This window comes from Rhinatrema bivittatum, chromosome 8 (genome assembly GCF_901001135.1).
Source record: "Rhinatrema bivittatum chromosome 8, aRhiBiv1.1, whole genome shotgun sequence".
NCBI classification, from domain to species: domain Eukaryota; kingdom Metazoa; phylum Chordata; class Amphibia; order Gymnophiona; family Rhinatrematidae; genus Rhinatrema; species Rhinatrema bivittatum.
This window is the reverse complement of record NC_042622.1, coordinates 158,050,257-158,069,407: the sequence shown is the minus strand read 5'-3', so window position 1 is coordinate 158,069,407 and position 19,151 is coordinate 158,050,257. Positions and strand designations below refer to the sequence as shown.

The 19,151-nt window shown below is 41.6% G+C and overlaps 1 protein-coding gene across 1 annotated transcript in view; it reads left to right on the top strand.

The window, feature by feature from the left end:
• LOC115097582 (aggrecan core protein-like) overlaps positions 1-19,151 on the top strand; it is a gene marked incomplete in the record, with an annotated part of 129,099 nt that overhangs the window by 17,443 nt on the left and 92,505 nt on the right. The window contains 2 exon segments of the mRNA XM_029613518.1: positions 12,108-12,220; positions 17,799-17,923. Of these exon segments, the coding sequence (XP_029469378.1) occupies positions 12,108-12,220; positions 17,799-17,923 (238 nt within the window).

The window sequence follows — 19,151 nt, the reverse complement described above, 5'->3', positions numbered from 1 at the left end:
GGGACTTGGCTGCCCACATTTGTTACATTACAACTTAGCCTGTTCCATACGTCATATAACGGATTGGCTTTTTGCCACCTCCACAGTCTCACCATACACGTGCCTCCTAGAGTGGTATGGGGTAAAAACCTTGAACCCACTAATATTGCTTCCTACTCAAATGCTCCCTCCACATATAAAACCACATCTCCTGTTATGGACTTGTAGGAAAGCTTGGAGGACGCTCTGCACCATGGGCAAATTACAGAACCCTCTTGACCAGTTTCTTACTATTAGGGGGCATGATTTGTTTCCGCCAGGGAAGGCCGGGAGCATTTTCCGACGTTGGCACCAACAGCGGCTTACGTACTTTACGGACTTGACGGATCGGTCAACGGGAGCTTTGGTGTCGTTCCCGACCCTCCAACAAAGATATTCTCTACCGCAGTCAGACTATTATGCTTACCTTCAGGTCTCTCACTATATAAGCGCTGGACAGCGTAGAGCAGTGGTCACACAAACCAGTAATACATTAAGAGATCTCGTTCAGGGGGGGGGGGGGGGGAAAAGACATCAGTCTGTTTCCTATTTATACAAGGAGATTGGGGAGTATGCTGACTCCCTCCAAGTACGACTTTTATACTCCCGCTGGCAAGCATGGCCACTGTTTTCCTTGACGTATGTTGAGTTTGAAAAATGTTTTGTAGATTTAAAAATGATTTCTGAGAATGTCAGTTTACAAGAAACGCAGTACAGATTTCTGTGGATGTGTTATATCACCCCTATTCGGGCACACCAAATGAAGTTGGTACACACATCCCAATGCCCAAGATGCGGAGCAGGTGCTGGAACTTATTTCCACTGCTTTTGGGAATGCAGTTCGATTACAAATTTCTGGAAGCACTTATGTCGTATATGCTCTACCATCCTGAAAACATCTTTGCCACCAGACCCAAATTTGTGGTTGTTTGGGATGGCAGATTCGACTCACCCACGGTTATCTACCTCAGGAAATTTATTTATTATGCGAGCTGGTCTAGTGGGTAAGAAAATTATCTTACAAAATTGGATAACTACAGATCTTCCTAACCCTGAACATTGGTTCCGAAGGATGGTTTTATTGTGCTCCTTGGAGCATGCCATTCTCACCCAATATACACCACAGAGATCTGTACAAATAACTTCTATATGGTCCGCCTTTAAGGAGTATTTGGCTCCCAGGGTACGGTGAAGACTAGGTTGTCCGATGCGATTGCGGAGATGTTGCTGAGTACCCGCAGCATAACACAGCTGGCCCATGGACACCCGGAACCTTTCCAACAGCCTGCAAGGACATGGTGAAATGGCAGGCAGGCGCCGTCTGCCCACCGATTACAAAAAAAAAAAAAAAAAGGAAAAACAAACCAAACAATTTTTGCTTCCTACTGGACTTTCTGACCTCCACAGACTGTATATGGTTGGGGGGGGGGGGGGGGGAAACTGTGGGGTTTTTACTGTTTGGTTAAATCTATGGCTAAACCTATCTTTGTTGTAAGTTAAACCTCAATAAAGAAAGTTTCAAAAAAAAAAAAAAAAAAAAAAGTAAAAATCTAACAAAAACCCCCACCCTCCTGATGCCCCCAATACCTCCAAAATTAATTTACTACAATCCCCCACCCTCCTGACCTGCCAAAAGTCCTTGGTGGTCCAGCGGGGGTCCAGGGCTCGCAGACAAATCTTTAATAAAAAAGTAAAAATCTAACAAAACCCCCCCGCCCCCCAAGACCTCCAAAATTAATTTACTACAACCCCCCACCCTCCTGACCCCCGTCAACGCCATTTTGATTACTGGCACCCGACGGCCCTTTGCCCTTACTATGTCACAGGAGCTACCGCCGCCATTGGTCGACCCCAGTGACATAGTGAGGGCAAAGGGCCGTCGGCGCCATTTTGACTACTGGCAGCCTACAGCCCAAGTCCAGGAGATCACTCCCGGACTGCTCCTGGACCCCTGCTGGACCACCAGGGACTTTTGGCAGGTCTTGGGGGCGTCAGGAGGGTGGGGGGTTTTGTTAGATTTTTACTTTTTTATTAAAGGTTTGTCTGCGAGCCAGATGCAGCCATCAAAAGAGCCACATCTGGCTCGCGAGCCATTGGTTCCCGACCCCTGCCCTAGACGGTTCAAAGAAGGACTTCCTGTTGGACAGTTCTTCCATATACGAAGAATTTGCTCAGACCGTCAAGATTTCTTGCAACAGAGCAAGGTTTTGAGCGACAGATTTCACAAAAGAGGATATCCTCAACAAACCATCAAGCGTGCCTTTAAACGGGCCAAATACTCTGACCGCGAAGGTCTTTTACAATACAGAAACAAAAAACAAATTCCCAACCTGGTTTGTATATTGGAACATACAGACCTCACTCACCATATTAGACAGTCAATTCGCCACAATTGGCATGTCTTAAGCCCACACATGATCTTTGAAACACCACCCATGTTTGTGTACGGCCAAGGGACCAATATCAAACAACATGTGGTACGAGCAGCACAACCCATTGAACATCTTGATGATCCCCCTGGACAAACCACATGTGGGAACTGCAGTTTTTGTGCCCAAGCTATCACTGGGGTAGAAAGGCAGGACCCTAACAGCCATGTCAAAGTTATCCGCAAACATTCTGTAGATTGCAAGGCAGGAAATCCATTCCTAGGTGGGGTCAGCCACACTTCCTGTGGCTGGCCCTTTAAATTCTGTGAAGAGGCGCGCGCTGGCGCCTAAGGAAGAGCAGGAAGCTGGCTGTGCAGGACCGTGGACAGCAGCCTGCACAGCGTTGACGTCGCAGACGCAGGGCTGGCCTGGAAGGCAGGCCCCGAAGACGGCGGTGGCTCCAGCCACTGCAGGAGGCCCCAGGGGCGGCTCCAGCCACTAATCCAGGCTGGGGCTTGCGGCCTTCATGCCGCGAAGATGTAGCAGACATCAGTGGCGGCATAGGCCGCACAGAGGGCAGGCAACAATCCGCGGCTTCTGCCGCATGAAGGGGGGAAGAGATGGAGGACCTCTGGGCCGCAGCAGGAACGCAAGTCCGCGGCTTCGGCCACGCTAAAGGCCCAACTCCAGCGGCACCAGCCATGTTGGGCAGAGGAAAGCAGCATGGGGTGAGTGCCTGCTTGCGCGGGGACCCACGGGCAGGGTTCCATAACAGCTTCACTCATCTTCCTACCTACTGACATGTCACTATCAACAACACTGGGAACTCTCACATCCTGCTACCTCCTGACACATTCCCATCAACCACACTAGGGTATGTCACATCCTATTGCCTCCCGACATATCCCCAACTACATCATTGGGGCTTTACTCTTACTCATTCCTCCTGACATATAACCATCAACAACAGTGGGATTTGTGACATCCTGCTGCTTCATGACTCATCCCCAACAACACTGGGGTCGGTAAAATCCTGCTGTCTCATGCGACATCCCCCATAACCAGATTGGAAAATGTCATATCTTGTTGCCTCCTAACATGTCCTCATCAACCAAAATGAGGTCTCTCACTTCCTGATACCTCCTGACTTATCCCCATCAAAAACAGTGGGGTCTGACTTAGACTGCTATCTCCTGAAATACTCCCATCAACAAAACAGGGGTCTGTGACATCCTTCTGTCTCTTGACATGTTCTCATCAACAATACTGGGGTCTGTCACATCCTGCTGCCTCCTGATACATCCCCATCAACATCACTGGGACTTCACTGTACCTCCTACCTCTTTACATGTCCCCATCAATAATGCTGAACCCAGTCACATCCTGCTACCTTCTGAGATATCTCCAACAACACTGGGGTTGGCCTCAGCTTACTTCCTCCTATAATTGCCCCATCAACAACACTGGGGCTTCACTTCTCATCCTACCTCTTGACACGTTCCCATCAAACAACACTGGGGCTTCACTCCTCCTTCTACTTCTTGATATGTCACCATCAAGAACATATTTGCGAGATTGCTGACCAGTACCAGCCGCAGCGAACACATCTATCCCATCCTCAGGAACCTACACTGGTTACCAGTTAATTTCAGAATTCTATACAAATCAATCACCGTAATTCATAAAACTATCCATCATCATCTTCAACTCGACCTGGAAATCCCATTCAAACTCCACTCCTCTAACAGACCAACTAGAGATATTCTCAAAGGCACCCTGAAATTTCCCCCTACTAAAGCTTCACGCCTCTTGATGACCAAAGACAGAGCTTTTTCGATAGTTGGCCCATCTATCTGGAATAGCATCCCTTCAAGTCTCAGAGTGGAGCCTTGCCTGTTAACTTTTAGAAAAAGACTTAAAACCTGGCTCTTTCACCAAGCCTTCGCCGACCCACCAGACAATCACTAGTTGTCCTACACGCTTACCCGTTATGGTGATTATACTCACGAATGGACTCTGACTCTCCCAGGTTAAAGCACCATTAAGCTTTAACCCGTACGCCCTATGGTATCACTTCATATTTATTTCCTGCCTTATCTTCTTTCCAGCTTGTTGCAAGCTTCCAAGTTCTCTTCCCTGTTGATTGTAACTTTTGACTCATTCCTACCTACTGTTTATCTTTCGTTTACTTAAATAGTTACCCCAGTTTTATTCTTGTTAATTGTAAACCGATCCGATATGGTTATTTACTATGAAGGTCGGTATATAAAACTGTTAAATAATAAAAATATTTGTCTGGCAAATTCTGCAACTTCCTGATATGCCCCATTAACAATACCCAGGGTTCACTCCTCATCCTATATGATGACATGTCACCATCAACAACTTTTGGACATGTCATAACCTCCTGAAACATCCCCGACAACACCACTCAGGCTTCACTCCTTCCATCTGACATGTCCCCATCAACAACACTGGTACCTATCACATCCTGCTAACTATAGACACATCCCCAACAACAACACTGGGGTCTGACAAATCCAACCTTGTCTCTATCAATGACACTAGTATCTGTCACATTCTGCTGCCTCATGATATGTACTCAACAACAAGACTGGGACCTGTCACATCCTCCTGCCCCCTGACACATCCACATCAACTACACTGGGGCTTCATTTCACCTCTTACTTCCTGACAATGTCCCCTTCAACAACATTGAGCACTGTCGCACCCTGTTATGTCCTGACACATCTCCAACAACAACACAACGGTCAGATTTAGGTTACTTCCTTCTGTAATGTTCTCATCAACTACACTGAAATTTATCATATCTTGTTGCCACCTGACACATCTTATTAGCAACACTGGGGTTTTATTTCTCATCCTACATCCTGACATGTCACCATCAACAACATTTTGGCATGTCACATCCTGCAACTTCCTGACATGGCTCTGGTGGTATTGGTTCTGATACAGCACCCCTTTGGGCCTCATGATGGCAAGATTTTCCCATCCCCCAAATGTTAGTGCTCTAGGCGAGCATCTAGTTTTCCTAAATGAAGCACTAGCTGTGGGAGCAGAGAGGAAAAAAAACTGGATATTGTATGCATGTATTTTTGTATGAAACTCCTAGTTGAGCAAGTAAGTGGCAAAGAGGGGTGAAATAGATATTAAAAAGTGCTGCTGAAAGAGAAAAACCTTGTGGGACTCTAGAGGTAATAGGGTGCCATGAGGAGGTGGTTCCCTGAAAATGAACTTGTTGAAGATGGTTAGAAATACAGGAAGAAAACCATGCGTGAACAGTGTCAGTGATATCAGCATCAGAAAGACATGATAAAAGAACAGAGTGATCGAGGGTGTCAAAAGCTGCATAGATATCAAGGAGAAACAGAAGATAACAGGTGCCTGAATCAAAGCCATGGTGTATTGTATCTAGACCAGAGATGAGAAGAGTCTTGGTTTCTGGTGTGGACAAAACCCAAATTGGTGTTGATCTAGAATACAGTGATCATCAAGAAAACTTGAGAGTTGTTTGAGAACAGAGGATTCAATAATCTTAGCAAGCAAGTGGATGTGTGTGACACTGATTTGTCCAAGCCCAAAGTTATATATAAAAAGGACCACAAAATCATTCAAAGTGAGTTTTTCTTGTGCCAGGTTTTCTGATTGGCAAGATTTGCTGAACTATAAATCAGAAACAAACACTTCATGACCAGTATGTAAATTGAAACAGACTACTACAGCAGCAGCAATAGTGTCATCAATAAGAAAACATTGGCATGTGTTGGCACTATGTGATGTTTTTAAAGAGCAGCCATTAATATATTTTTCCTGGGAGCTAAACATTCAGAATCATAGAATACATTCATATTATATAGCATCTCATATTGTACATAATGTAGTGGGACATGTTATTTGTAAACCATGTGAATTTTGTGACTATACTGTGGTGGGTGTTTATTGGGTTGACCCAGTTTCTGGTTACTTGGTCAAGAGAAAAACTTTTAAAAAATTGTACATCGGCTCATTAGTGTATGTTCTGATTTGTCCATGCCCAAAGTTATATGTAGGAAGGACTATAAGAGCAATCAAAATGGGCAGTCATCACACATTTGATTAGATACATTAGCCTGTACTGGAACAAGTTTATCAATCACCTAGAGGAGGGGACAGGTTGGCATGATTACATTTCCAGGAGCAGTATTGGATCTAAACTTTAAACTCTCGCATGCCTTTTTGGCATGCATGAAGAGTTGGACTGGACATCTTTGTTTTGATCGGCTGTACTATGGGCAAGTCTGGAATGGAGATTATTCTCAGTGTATTGTGATTCGATGTTTCCAAGTTACACAAGTTGCTCTATAAAGCAGAAATTGCCATCTTTAGCATGAAGCCATGTTTTAAGTTGCTGCTCTAAAACTTTATCCACCGGAGAGAAATTTAATTAATACACCCCCTGAAGAAGACATAGGGGCAGATTTTCAAAGGTTACATGCGTAACATATGCGCATAACCCGAGAAAATCTGCCCCTGCACGCGCCGAGCCTATTTTGCATAGGCTCGGCGGCGCGCGCAAGCCCCGGGACGCACGTATGTCCCGGGGCTTCTAAAAAGGGGCGTTCCGTGGGCGGGGCCATGGGCGGGGTGCCATTCCGGGGGCAGGACCGAGCCCTCCGGGAACAGCCGCCGTGCCGGGGGATGGCGCACCGGCAGCTGGCCGGCGCGTGCGAGTTACGCCTGCCCGGAGGCAGGCGTAACTTCAATGATAACGGTAGGGGGGGAGTTTAGATAGGGCTGGGGGGCGGGTTAGTTAGGGGAAGGGAGGGGAAGGTGGGGAGCGCACGCATGTTATAAAATCAGGCGCAGATTTGTTCGTGCCGGGTTGGCGAACAAATCTACGCCCATGCACAGGTTTGAAGATCTGCCCCATAATTTTGAAACGGAGTCCTGTTGGGTGGATTGCACGTCATGGATATTTCAGCCATTGGTGTTTGATCTAAACATAAAGCAGACTTTATAAAGACCATGCCAGGATTGCTGAGTTGTGTGGCTGTTTTTTCAAGCTAAGTACTGTCATTATGTGCCTATATGGTCAGCGGAAAATTGATTGAAATAATGTTTTTATATGCATTTAAAAAAATATTTTAAAAAATTTTTCAACATTGTAAATTATCACTTTTCCCCATGTGAAATGTATTGGTTGGGTAGGTAGCATTGCTGATTAAATCTGTGGCATATGTACCTGGAATGGTCATGAGCCAACAATATATGAAAGTACCATCTTCCATCCTTAAAGGGGATGGAACAGCTCCCCTATGAGGAAAGGCTGAAGAGGTTAGGGCTGTTCAGCTTGGAGAAGAGACGGCTGAGGGGGGATATGATAGAGGTCTTTAAGATCATTTATTTATTTAAAAACTTTTCTATACCGTCGCTAAGTTATATACCATCGCAACGGTTTACAAATAGGCATATAGACTAAGGTTAGTAAATCTAGGATATCGTACATTCTAACAGGTGCCAATAAAGTTTGGTTACAATTTCATAAATAAAATCATTATTTGAGTAATGTTGGTTAAGTCCAGGTATATTATTGAGTTACTATCTCTTTGAGATATTACTTCTTAAATGTAGGATTGAGTAAATTCATTCTCATCTGCATTACTCTGTACTTTCATTCTCTACCCTCCACACTCTTTAGTGAAGGCTTTTTTAAAGAGCCATGTTTTTAAATTTTTCTTAAAAGTTTTGAGATTATTCTGTAATCTGAGTTCAGGGGGCATCGTGTTCCATAGTATGGGCCCAGCCAATGATAAAGCCCTTTCTCTCACTTAGGTTAATTTTGCTGACTTTACTAAAGGGATTGTTAGTAGTGCTTTGTTTGCTGAGCGGAGGTTTCTTTGTGGAACGTGTACTCGTAAGGCTGTGTTTAGCCAGTCTGCTTCTTTATCATATATTAGTTTGTGTATGGTACATAAGGCCTTGTATTTTATCCTGTATTCGATGGGTAACCAATGTAAGTCTGCTAGAGTTTCGGTTATATGGTCCCTCCTCTTTTTTCCCGTCAGTATTCTGGCTGCAGTATTTTGAAGTATCTGGAGTGGTCTTATCCGATGTGCTTGGTAGTCCTAGTAAGAGTGCATTGCAGTAGTCAGTGCTGGAAAAGATAAGTGTTTGCAATACTGTTCTGAAGTGGGCGGGTGTGAGTAATGGTTTCAGTCTTCTGAGGACCATAAGTTTTGCGTAGCCTTCTCTTACTTTTATAGATATGTGTTGCTTCAGGTTGGTTTCTGGGTCCATTATTACTCCCAGATTCCTTACTTTTTCGGCTAGCTCAATTTTTTGGTTATTTCTTAGGGTTATTGGTGTTTGAATGATTTCAGTATGTTTTCTCTCTAGGTGAAGGAATTCAGTTTTGTCAATGTTGATGACCAGTTCCATTTAGTTTAGTAGTAGTTTAATTATGTCTAGGTACATGTTGGCTAGACTTAATGTTTTTTCAATTGTGTCATCTATTGGTAGAATTAATTGAATGTCGTCTGCGTAAATGTAATGTATTATCCCTAGGCCTGCCAGCAGATGACATAAGAGTAGCATATATATGTTAAAGAGGGTAGCAGACAGCATGAGAGGTCTTGAATGAGTAGATGTGACTCGGTTATTTATACTTTTGAATAACAGAAGGACTAGGGGGCATTCCATGAAGTTAGCAAGTGGCACATTTAAGACTAATCAGAGAAAATTCTTTTTCACTCAATGCACAATAAAGCTCTGGAATTTGTTGCCAGTGCCTCTTTTTGGACAGGAGCGGCGGCTGTCAGCGGGTTTGACAGCCAACGCTCAATTTTGCCGGCGTTGGTTCTCAAACCCACTGACAGCCATGGGTTTGGAAACCGGACGCCGGCAAAATTGAGCATCCGGTTTTCAACCCACGAGCTGTGGGCTGATTTCAATTTTTTAAAACTTTTTTTAACTTTCGGGACGTCTGACTTAATATCGCCATGATATTAAGTTGGAGAGTGCACAGAAAAGCAGTTTTTACTGCTTTTCTGTACACTTTCCCGGTGCCCGGAGAAATTAGCGCCTACCTTTGGATAGGCGCTAATTTCTGAAAGTAAAATGTGCGGCTTGGCTGCACATTTTGCTTTCTGAATCGCCCAGGAATACCTAATAGGGCCATCAACATGCATTTGCATGTTGCGGGCGCTATTAGGTTTGGGGGGGTTGGACGCATGTTTTCGACGTGCTATTACCCTTTACTGAATAAGGGGTAAAGCTAGCGCATCAAAAACGCGCGTCTAATTGCGGGTTAACAGTGCGTTCCGCCGGAGCGCATTGTACTGTATCGGCCTGCTAGTGATTCAGTAACATACAAGATTTCTGAGTTAGCTGATCATGAGCTTATTATAGTCATTAAGAGTAGGCAGGAAGAAGGTTATATATATTCTAAAATCCAGACACTCAGGACTGCTGCTGTCCTATTTTGATCATGGCACGCCCAAGGCTTTGGCAAACATTTTACTCTTTGGTAAGCAATCACTTTGAATTTCATTTTTGTATCATATGATTTGATCTGACTTAATCAATTACATTTATCAATTGAATTTAATTTTATGCTTTTCTAATGTAAAATAAAAATGATATTCTTCTTTTGAGAATATGTCTCTGACCGAGTAAAGTTGAGTGGTTCTGATCTCATAAAAATAATTAACTGAGCTCAATAAATACATTAACTCTTAGGAGTTATTTTATGTGACATGGGTTTCTAATGTCAGGAGAGTAACCTTTAAAGGCACCCTACTAATAATGTTGCTCCACTTAGAAATATCTATCAGAACAAGGAATGAGACAGGTGTAAGATACTGGTGGGGAATATTTTGAATTTTTGTATATTTATTATTTTTTAAACTTTTCATTTTACTGTTTATGGTAAGCAAACTTGCTTTTCTGTTACTTTGTTATTGCAGCAAAAATGCACATGAGAATGGATGGCATTATGATTCTGCTATGTGAGTTTACATACGGGCCGATACAGTAAAGTCCGCGGGAGAGCGGGCGTTTGCCTGCTCTCCCGGCGCGCGCACAGGCCATTCTCCTGTGCGCGCGATTCTCTATTCAAATGAGGCCTGGCGATAAAAACAGGCAAAAGGAGGCGCTAGGGACACTAGCATGTCCCTAGCGTCTCCTTTTGGACCGGAGCGGCGGCTGTCAGTGGGTTTGACAGCCGACAGTCTATTTTGCCGGCATTGGTTCTCGAGCCCGCTGACAGCCACGGGCTCGGAAACCGGACGCCGGCAAAACTGAGCGTCTGGTTTTCGACCCAACAGCCGCGGGCTGACTTCAAATTTATTTATTTTTTTTTACTTTTGGAAACTTTCGGGACCTCCGACTTAATATCGCCATGATATTAAGTCGGAGGTCCCGACTTAATATCAAGTGCACAGAAAAGCAGTTTTTACTGCTTTTCTGTGCACTTTCCCGGTGCCCGAAGAAATTAGCGCCTACCTTTGGGTAGGCGCTAATTTCTGAAAGCAAAATGTGCGGCTTTGCTGCACATTTTGTTTTCTGAATTGCGCGGGAATATCTAATGGGGCCATCAACATGCATTTGCATGTTGCGGGCGCTATTAGGTTCGGGGGGTTGGACGCGCGTTTTTGCCCCTTACTGAATAAGGGGTAACGCTAGCGCGTCAAAAACACGCATCCAATGGCAGGTTAACAGTGCGCTCCGTCTGTATCGGCCCAATAGAGGGTAATTTTCAACAGTGTGTATACGTATAAGTATGTGTACACAAAGTTATGCCTACATTGTATAAACTATGTGGCAGAAACCACATAGCTTATTAAATACTATGTATTTCAGTCCCGAAAGTTTATGCATATGTTTCAGTATGCATACATTTTTTAATGCAGGCAGCTGCATACTTTCTACACCTATTTTTTAAAAAAGTATACACATATCTTATATATTAAATAATTTAAACGTTTGCATATTTACCACAATTTATGCACAGAGGCAGATATTTTATAAAGTATGCATCTACTCCACTTATGAAAATCATAGTGCACATACTTTTAATTACCAATTCACTAACACTTCCACCAGGTCATCTCCACCCGCCTTCATTTCACCCAGACCACCTACCCAAAAACTGCAGATAAAAGTCAAATGCAATTTCATTTCCATGACCCAGTAAGTGTAAAAGCAATTGTATAAATTTGGTAATGTATGCATGTATACTACTTACAAAATACTAACTTGAGCATGAACTATTGAACCCTAACCTAGAATGTCTCTAAACAGCCCCTTTAAGAAATTTATATTTATGAGTGACACTGCTAGTATGTGCATACTTCAGGTGATTAAAAATAGTACTTGTATTTATACATGTTACTTATACGTGTAACCTCAAATTTTACATTCTAAACCCTTTTGAAAGTTATCCCTTTAAAAAGTTTTGATAGCATACACTGTAGAGAATCAAGAAATTGTTATACAAATTATACTGAACCTCCATCTCACTGGCTTTTAATCATCATGATGTGACCTCAATCACTTGAAGCCCAATCCACTAATACCTACTGTATCTGAATGTGGCTCACCTTGAGCTACCAGTGAAAACGTGTGAGCTAAATACAAATAAATAAATAATCTAACTGCCATTTAAGATGTACCTGATAGAAAGTGATGTTTCTTAGTTCTCATTGTTCTACTTTCTTCCAGAATTGGGTATGTTCTACCTTTAAGAGTTCATACTGGACAGGTCTGAATGATCTAGAGGTGGAATCTGTTTTCAAGTGGAGCAAAGGAGATGCCATTAGCTCCAGCCTTGTAAAGTGAGTATAACCAGTTGATTACATAAAATACTATTACAACTTCGTTTCTCCCGAAATAAAGCACTGTATTTTGGGATTATACTGATAGGTCACAGACTGTAGGAAGTGCCACATAGAGCAATGTTTTGAGCATAGCATATATTAGAATGCATCTCATAGTACTGGGAGGCATCCTCAACAAAGTGCCTCATTTCTTTTGTACTACTGCCCCAATTAGATCTAGGCCAAATTTTTTTTTTAAAACACTTCAGCCCCTTATGAATCTAGCTGAAAATTGAAAAAAAGAGGGAAAAATTGAGACAAAAATTTAAAAAAATATTACTTTTTCTTTTTAAACTTTGGATCTTTCTCCCAAAATTGAAAAAAATGAAAAAAACAGAACAAATAAAATAAAACAAAACAGAGAATCATTAACTTCTGCCTCCAACAGCTTTTCAACTAAGCTAACAACAGTGGACTTTCTCCTCATTAATTAGATTATTAAACTGGAATTCCTACACATTGAAACCAATAATATCTTATTCATGAAAGCTCTTACTCTAGTTCTTGAGAGCCACAAACAGGTCAGAATTTCAAGATATCCACAATGTATATGGAATGCACGTGCTGCCTCCACTGTATGCAAATCTATCTCATACGTATTCATTGTGGATATCCTGAAAACTTGCTCCTGAGAACAGGAGTTGGCCACTAGTGCAGGGAAGATGAAAAATGTTTGTTTTGTTTTTCATTTTATATTCAGGGGTTTGATTTTCCATGAATTTCATTTTATCAAATATTTATTTTGTTTATTTCATTAGGCCACGGCATTAGGCCTGGGTCTCGGCTTTGGCTGAGACCCCGGCATTGCGCTCGGGACTAAGCCTCGGTTTGTGCATTGAGCCTTGGCCTATGCCTAGGCGAGGCCCCAGTCTTGGACCCAGGCATAGGCCCAGGCCCTGCATCGTGCTCAGGCCTAGGCTGAGGCCCTTGGTTTGAGTCTCAGTCTATTCCATAGGCGAAGCCCTGGCTTTGGGCTTGGGCCTAGGTCAGTTGGTTTAATTTTGTTTTCAAAACCAAACATGAAAACAATGAAATTTCATCAGATTTTCAGTAATTTTACTTTGATAACAAAATGAAACAAAATAGGAAATTTTGTCTAATTTCTTTTTTCATTTTTCCTGAATGCCCATCCCAATTGGGGACTCCTCGCAGGCTGCTCCACATGCACGGTTTATAACAGTGTGATGATGTCGTGCATATGTGTTGTCACTAGGCCGCTCGATGATGTCATGTTTGAAGGACTGCCTTCCCCTATGCAAGTGTCTGGCGCACTTTCTCTCATTGCTTGCAATTTCAGAGGGAAAAGTGGCCATGTTTCAGAACTCGGCAGTCTTTTACCCTTACACAGTTTTTTTGTACCATTTTATTTAAGCATTTCAAGCATACATATCAAATCAAGAAATAAGAACATAAGAAGTTGCCATATTGGCTCACACCAAGAGTCCATCAACCCGAGCATCTTGTTTCCAACAGTGGCCAATCCAGGAAACAAGTCCCTGTCAAGAACCCAAAACATTAAGTAGATCCCTTGCTACTGATGCTAGTAATAGCAGTGGCTATTCCCTTAGCAGTTTATGGACTTCTCCTCCAAGAACTTATCCAAACCTTTTTTGAACTCAGCTACACCAACTGCCCTAACCATATCCTCTGGCAACAAATTCCAGAGCTTAATTATATGTTGAGTGAAAAAGAATTATCTCTGATTAGTTTTAGATGTCTATTTGCTAACTTCATGGACTGCTCCCTAGTCCTTCTATTATCTGAAAGAGTAAATAAACAATTCATATTTACTCATTCTCGGCCTCTCATGATTTTATAGACCTCTATCATATTCCCCTTAGCTATCTTTTCTCCAAGCTGAACAGCCATAACCTCATTAGCCTTTCCCCTTAGAGGAGCCATTCCATCCCGTTTACCATTTTGGTTGCCCTTCTCTGTACCTTCTCCAGTGCAACTATATGTTTTTTGAGATGTTGTGACCAGAATTGTACACAGTACTCAAGGTGCAGTATCACCATGGAGCGAAACAGGCATTAAGACATTTTCTGTTTTATTCACCATCCCCTTCCTAATAATTCTTAACATTCTGTTTGCTTTTTTGACTGTTGCAGCACACTGAGCTGATGACTTCAATGTATTATCCACTATGACGCCTAGATCTTTTTCCTGGGTGGTAGTTCCTAATATGGAACCTCATATCATATAACTACAGCATGAGTTATTTTTCCCTATATGCATCACCTTGCACTTGTCCACATTAAATTTCATCTGCCATTTGGATGCCCAATCTTCCAGTCTCACAAGTTCCTCCTTCAATTTACCATAATCTGTTTATGATTTAATTACTCTGAATAATATTATATGATCTGCAAATTTGATCACTTCACTTGTTGTATCTCTTTCCAGATCATTTATAAAAATATTGAAAAGCACCGGTCCAAGTACAGGTCCCTGAAGAACTCCACTGTTTACCTTTTTCCACTGAAAAAAAATGACCATTTAATCCTAGTCTCTGTTTCCTGTCTTTTAACCAGTTTGTAATCCATGAAAGGACATCACCTCCTATCCCATGACTTTTTAGTTTTCTTAGAAGACTCTCACGAGGGACTTTGTCAAACACCTTCTGAAAATCTAAATACACCACATCTACCTATTCACCACATTTATTAACCCCTTCAAAAAAATGAAGCAGATTTGTGAGGCAAGACTTCCCTTGGGTAAATCCATGTACACTGTGTTCCATTAAACTATGTCTTTCTGAATGCTCTCTGATTTTGATCTTTAGAATAGTTTCCACTATTTTTCTTGGTAGTGAAGTAAGGCTCACCAGTCTATAGTTTCCCAGATCACTCCTGGAGCCCTTTTTAAATATTGGGGCTACACTGGCCACCCTCCAGTCATCAGGTAAAAAGGATGATTTTAATGATAGGTTACAAATTTTAACTAATAGATCTGAAATTTGCTACTCTTCAGTTTGTCAATCTGGCCTACTACATTTTCCAGGTTCACAATGATTTGGTTCAGTTCATCTGACTCATCACCCTTGAAAATCATCTTTGGAACTAGTCTCTTCCCAACATTCTCATTGGTAAACACAGAAGCAAAGAATTCATTGTCTTTCCATGAAAGTACATTATTAGCTAAGTAATGCTGGAAGCAGCCGGGATTGCATAGCAGAGTGATCCAGCAGAAGGGGCAGTAGATGTTCAAGGTAATAGGTGGGTGGGAGGGAGCCTGATTGAGTGCTTGATGTATGGCTGTTTGGGGGTGGCAGAAGGGGTAACATTGTTATTTTTTAGAAGAGAGGGAGGTGGGATGGAGGCCCAGGCTGGCAGCACTCTTGTTTAACTTTAGCTTGTCTTTTACATTGGGGCATATTTTTGGGGGGAGAGGGGAGTAGAGATGTGATGGTGGAGGGTTGGGCATCAGGACGGGAGGCCTGCAACTCAGAGCTTTTTTTGTAAGTCATACTACTTACCCTGATATCTCTGAAGATATCAGGGTAAGTAGCGAGTTATTTGGCCACATGAGGTCGGATAACTTTAGGCCTAACCAACCATACTCAATCAATGGCCGTTTAGCGTTATATGTAGCCACATAACTTTAAACAAATATATTCAGTAGAACATTTATCCCGCTGAATATACTGGACAAGTTATCCAGCTAACTTTAGCTGGACAACTTATCTAGCTAACTTTAGCTAGACAACTTATCTACTAAACAGCCTACTGAAAATTGGCCTCTGTATGTCTATGTATTTTTGTGCTGGATTATTGCAGAAGACCTCTAGAAAAATCCTAAGGATTTTTTAAAGAAGAATCTGGTAGTGTAGCATGTTACGTGATAATTATTCTGCTTTCATTAAAGATAGGAAGTTCTGAATCAAGGAATGGAGAATTTGGAAAATTATATTAGAAGATCTAATTTATGAATACTAAATGTTCCTAGGTCTGAATATGTTATCTCAGACATGTTGAGGACATTTTATACTAATTTCCTGAAGATTTCCCTGGAGACTATTCCCCAATTATAAAGGCTATATATTTTTCTAACAATGTAGTTGGTGGTCAAATTATGAGTACTCTTGTGCGGTATTCTTGGCAGGAATTTCAGTCTAACTGAATTGTTGCATACTTCTCAAGCTGAGATAGACTCTAGGGCTATATTATTAGTGATATGCTCTTGAACCAAATAGGAACTGGACTATACAAATATTTTTCAAATTTAAGAATGAGGAAGTGGATTAGAGCACTTTTAGTACTACTTAGCTGGGTAAGTATAACTTGTCTAGCTAAGTGGCAGCCACTTAGCCGGATAAATCACTTATCTGGATAAACTGATAGCAGGAAAATCAGTGGGTGGGAAGTGGGCAGATCAGGGTGATGCTACTTATCTGGATAACTTAACTGGATAAGTAGTGATATTCGTCTTATCCAGTTAAGTTAATTGGATAAGTTAAACCTGGCATAAAGCAATTCTAACTTAGCTGAATATAACTTATCCAGCTAAGTAATGACTTATGCCACTGAATATCCCATGTAACTTAGCCAGATATATTATTTCCAGCTAAGTTATATATCCAGCTAGCTTTCAATATTGGGCTCCATGTTTTTCTTGGACATAGGCTTGCTCTTTTTCCTTATATGTGCAGGGCTACTCAACAGAGGCGTAAAGATTTTTCATTTAAGAAACAAAGGGTACTGGAGATGGGTGCCTAATCTCTTCTGCAAATTGCATACAAATGTTTGATTAGATTGGATAATATCAGATATGTATTTTTTGACTCAAAGCAATCAGATGTTTTTTTGCAGAATAGAGTTATGTCAGAAGTTTCTGTACTTTCAGGATCTGTTAATTAATGTGCAGCTTAAATCATCTCATACTGCGAAATAATGTTTTCACCTGTTTTGAATTCTGTTTTTCTTACATGCTTTTCACTTGTTTCACCCCCCTTTTTTGGTCTAAAGATAGATGGATGTTTATTTTTCCTATTATTTTATGAAATATTATTCTTTCTTATTTTATCCCTATTTCTGTAATCAAGAGTTCTTGATATTTTAATTTCTAAATAAAGGAAAATATAAGTTGAAGAAAAAGAAAAAAAATAAATTAAATGTAGCCCAAGCCCTGATTCCAGTTAGCCAGTGTGACAGAGGTTACAAACACAAAGCTGCTTACCTATAACAATGGTTCTCTGATGACAGAGGAATCACAGTTCACAATCTCTCCCTCTTCCCTTTCTGGAGTTGAGTGTTCTTAGCTCTGCATGTTGCAGGGACACAGGAATGAGGAAACACCACACATACCCAGAAAAATTTCTAAGAATTTCTTAGAAAGCTCTGGAAAAAGATTGAATTGGCACGAAGCAACAATGATATCCCTGATATATATGCTTGGAGCTTCCCCTGTCTTCAGAGAACACCTTCTACAGGTAAGCAACTTTGCTTTCTTCAGTATCTTAATTTGTGTTGTGTCATAGTTGCAATACTGCTTTGCTGACAGTAATATTTAACTAATGTTTTCTTTTCTCTGCCAGCTTTCTGCATGATGACATTGCAAATGGGGGAAGAAAGGACTGCGTTCAGATTCATTCACTGAATGGCACTCTAACCGATGCCCACTGTGGAGATAGAAAACTGTTCATATGCAAAAGCAGTGAGGGTATGTCTTGTGCAGAACCGAATTTTTCAGTAAATCACATTATCATATTTTAAAGGTCAGTTTTCAAAAGCCTGCTAGATACATTTATCTAGTTATTGATAGCCAGATATTCAACAGCACCTAAGTATATGTGTGACAGAAAATCTGACTAAATTTAGATGGTCAAAATTTGACTAGCTAATCTTAGAGGGGCTGGGCTCCCCAGCTAAACTTAGCCAGTTTGAGCTGGAAATCAGTGCTAACCAGGTAAGTTGCCATGTAAAAAAAAAACCAACCACCTGAAATGTGCCCCCTTCTTCCCCCAGGCAATGATAAAAAATAATTGTAAATGCGCTTCTTCCCTGCCTCTATGCTCTGATCCATTTGCAGGCACTTGGGTAAGTCTGGCCAGGGAAACCACTGTCTTAAAGTTACAAGTTATGCTCCACTAAATGTCTGTGTAAATTTACCTGAATTTACCACTCAGTTGCCAATTAAATATGGACCTCTCTATAGCCAGCAAAACTGGGAGGAGAGAGAGAGAGAGACTCTTTTTAAGGTGTGCATATAAGTCAACTATTTATACCACTGTAAGAGGGGCAACTCAGGGTGAGGTTTTTCTGATGGTCTAGGGTTTTGTGGGGCAGTTTTACATGCACAGTCAGAGGTATGAACAGCACAGTAGACATCAGTGAAGATTTTATGTGATTTGGAGTGATGAAAGGTACACAAAGATGAGATTTGTATAATGTACTCTCGACCTACCTTGATGCACTCACCTAGCTGCTATCAGGTGATGCCAGATGCAAGTTTTCGCAAGTAATAGCTGCACGGATGTCTCAAGGATGTGCAGGACAAAAGGAAGATGTCATGCAGTAAAATTTGAATGCCTAGGTGCCATAGAATGACCTGATATAGAAAGAGAATGACACAGAAATGATATCCTGCAAGTACTTGTGTGTAATCCTTGGTATTATCCAGCCTGGATGCCTGATAGTGATTGGTCATTAGCTGGGCAAACAAAACAAACTATCGAAGAATAGTTCTATTAACTGTATGAGACCTTTTGTTGTCGAGTGGCAGGTCGTGGATTCAAGTTAAGATGCCTGTCTGCCAATGCTAAATTCTTGAAAATAAAAATGGAAGCCTGAATATATGGCACTGTGTAGCCACCGATCTTACTGGCTTATGCTATCGCCCTGTTACTTCCTTCGAAAGATTTGGGAAGTAACATGCACAGTGCAGCAGA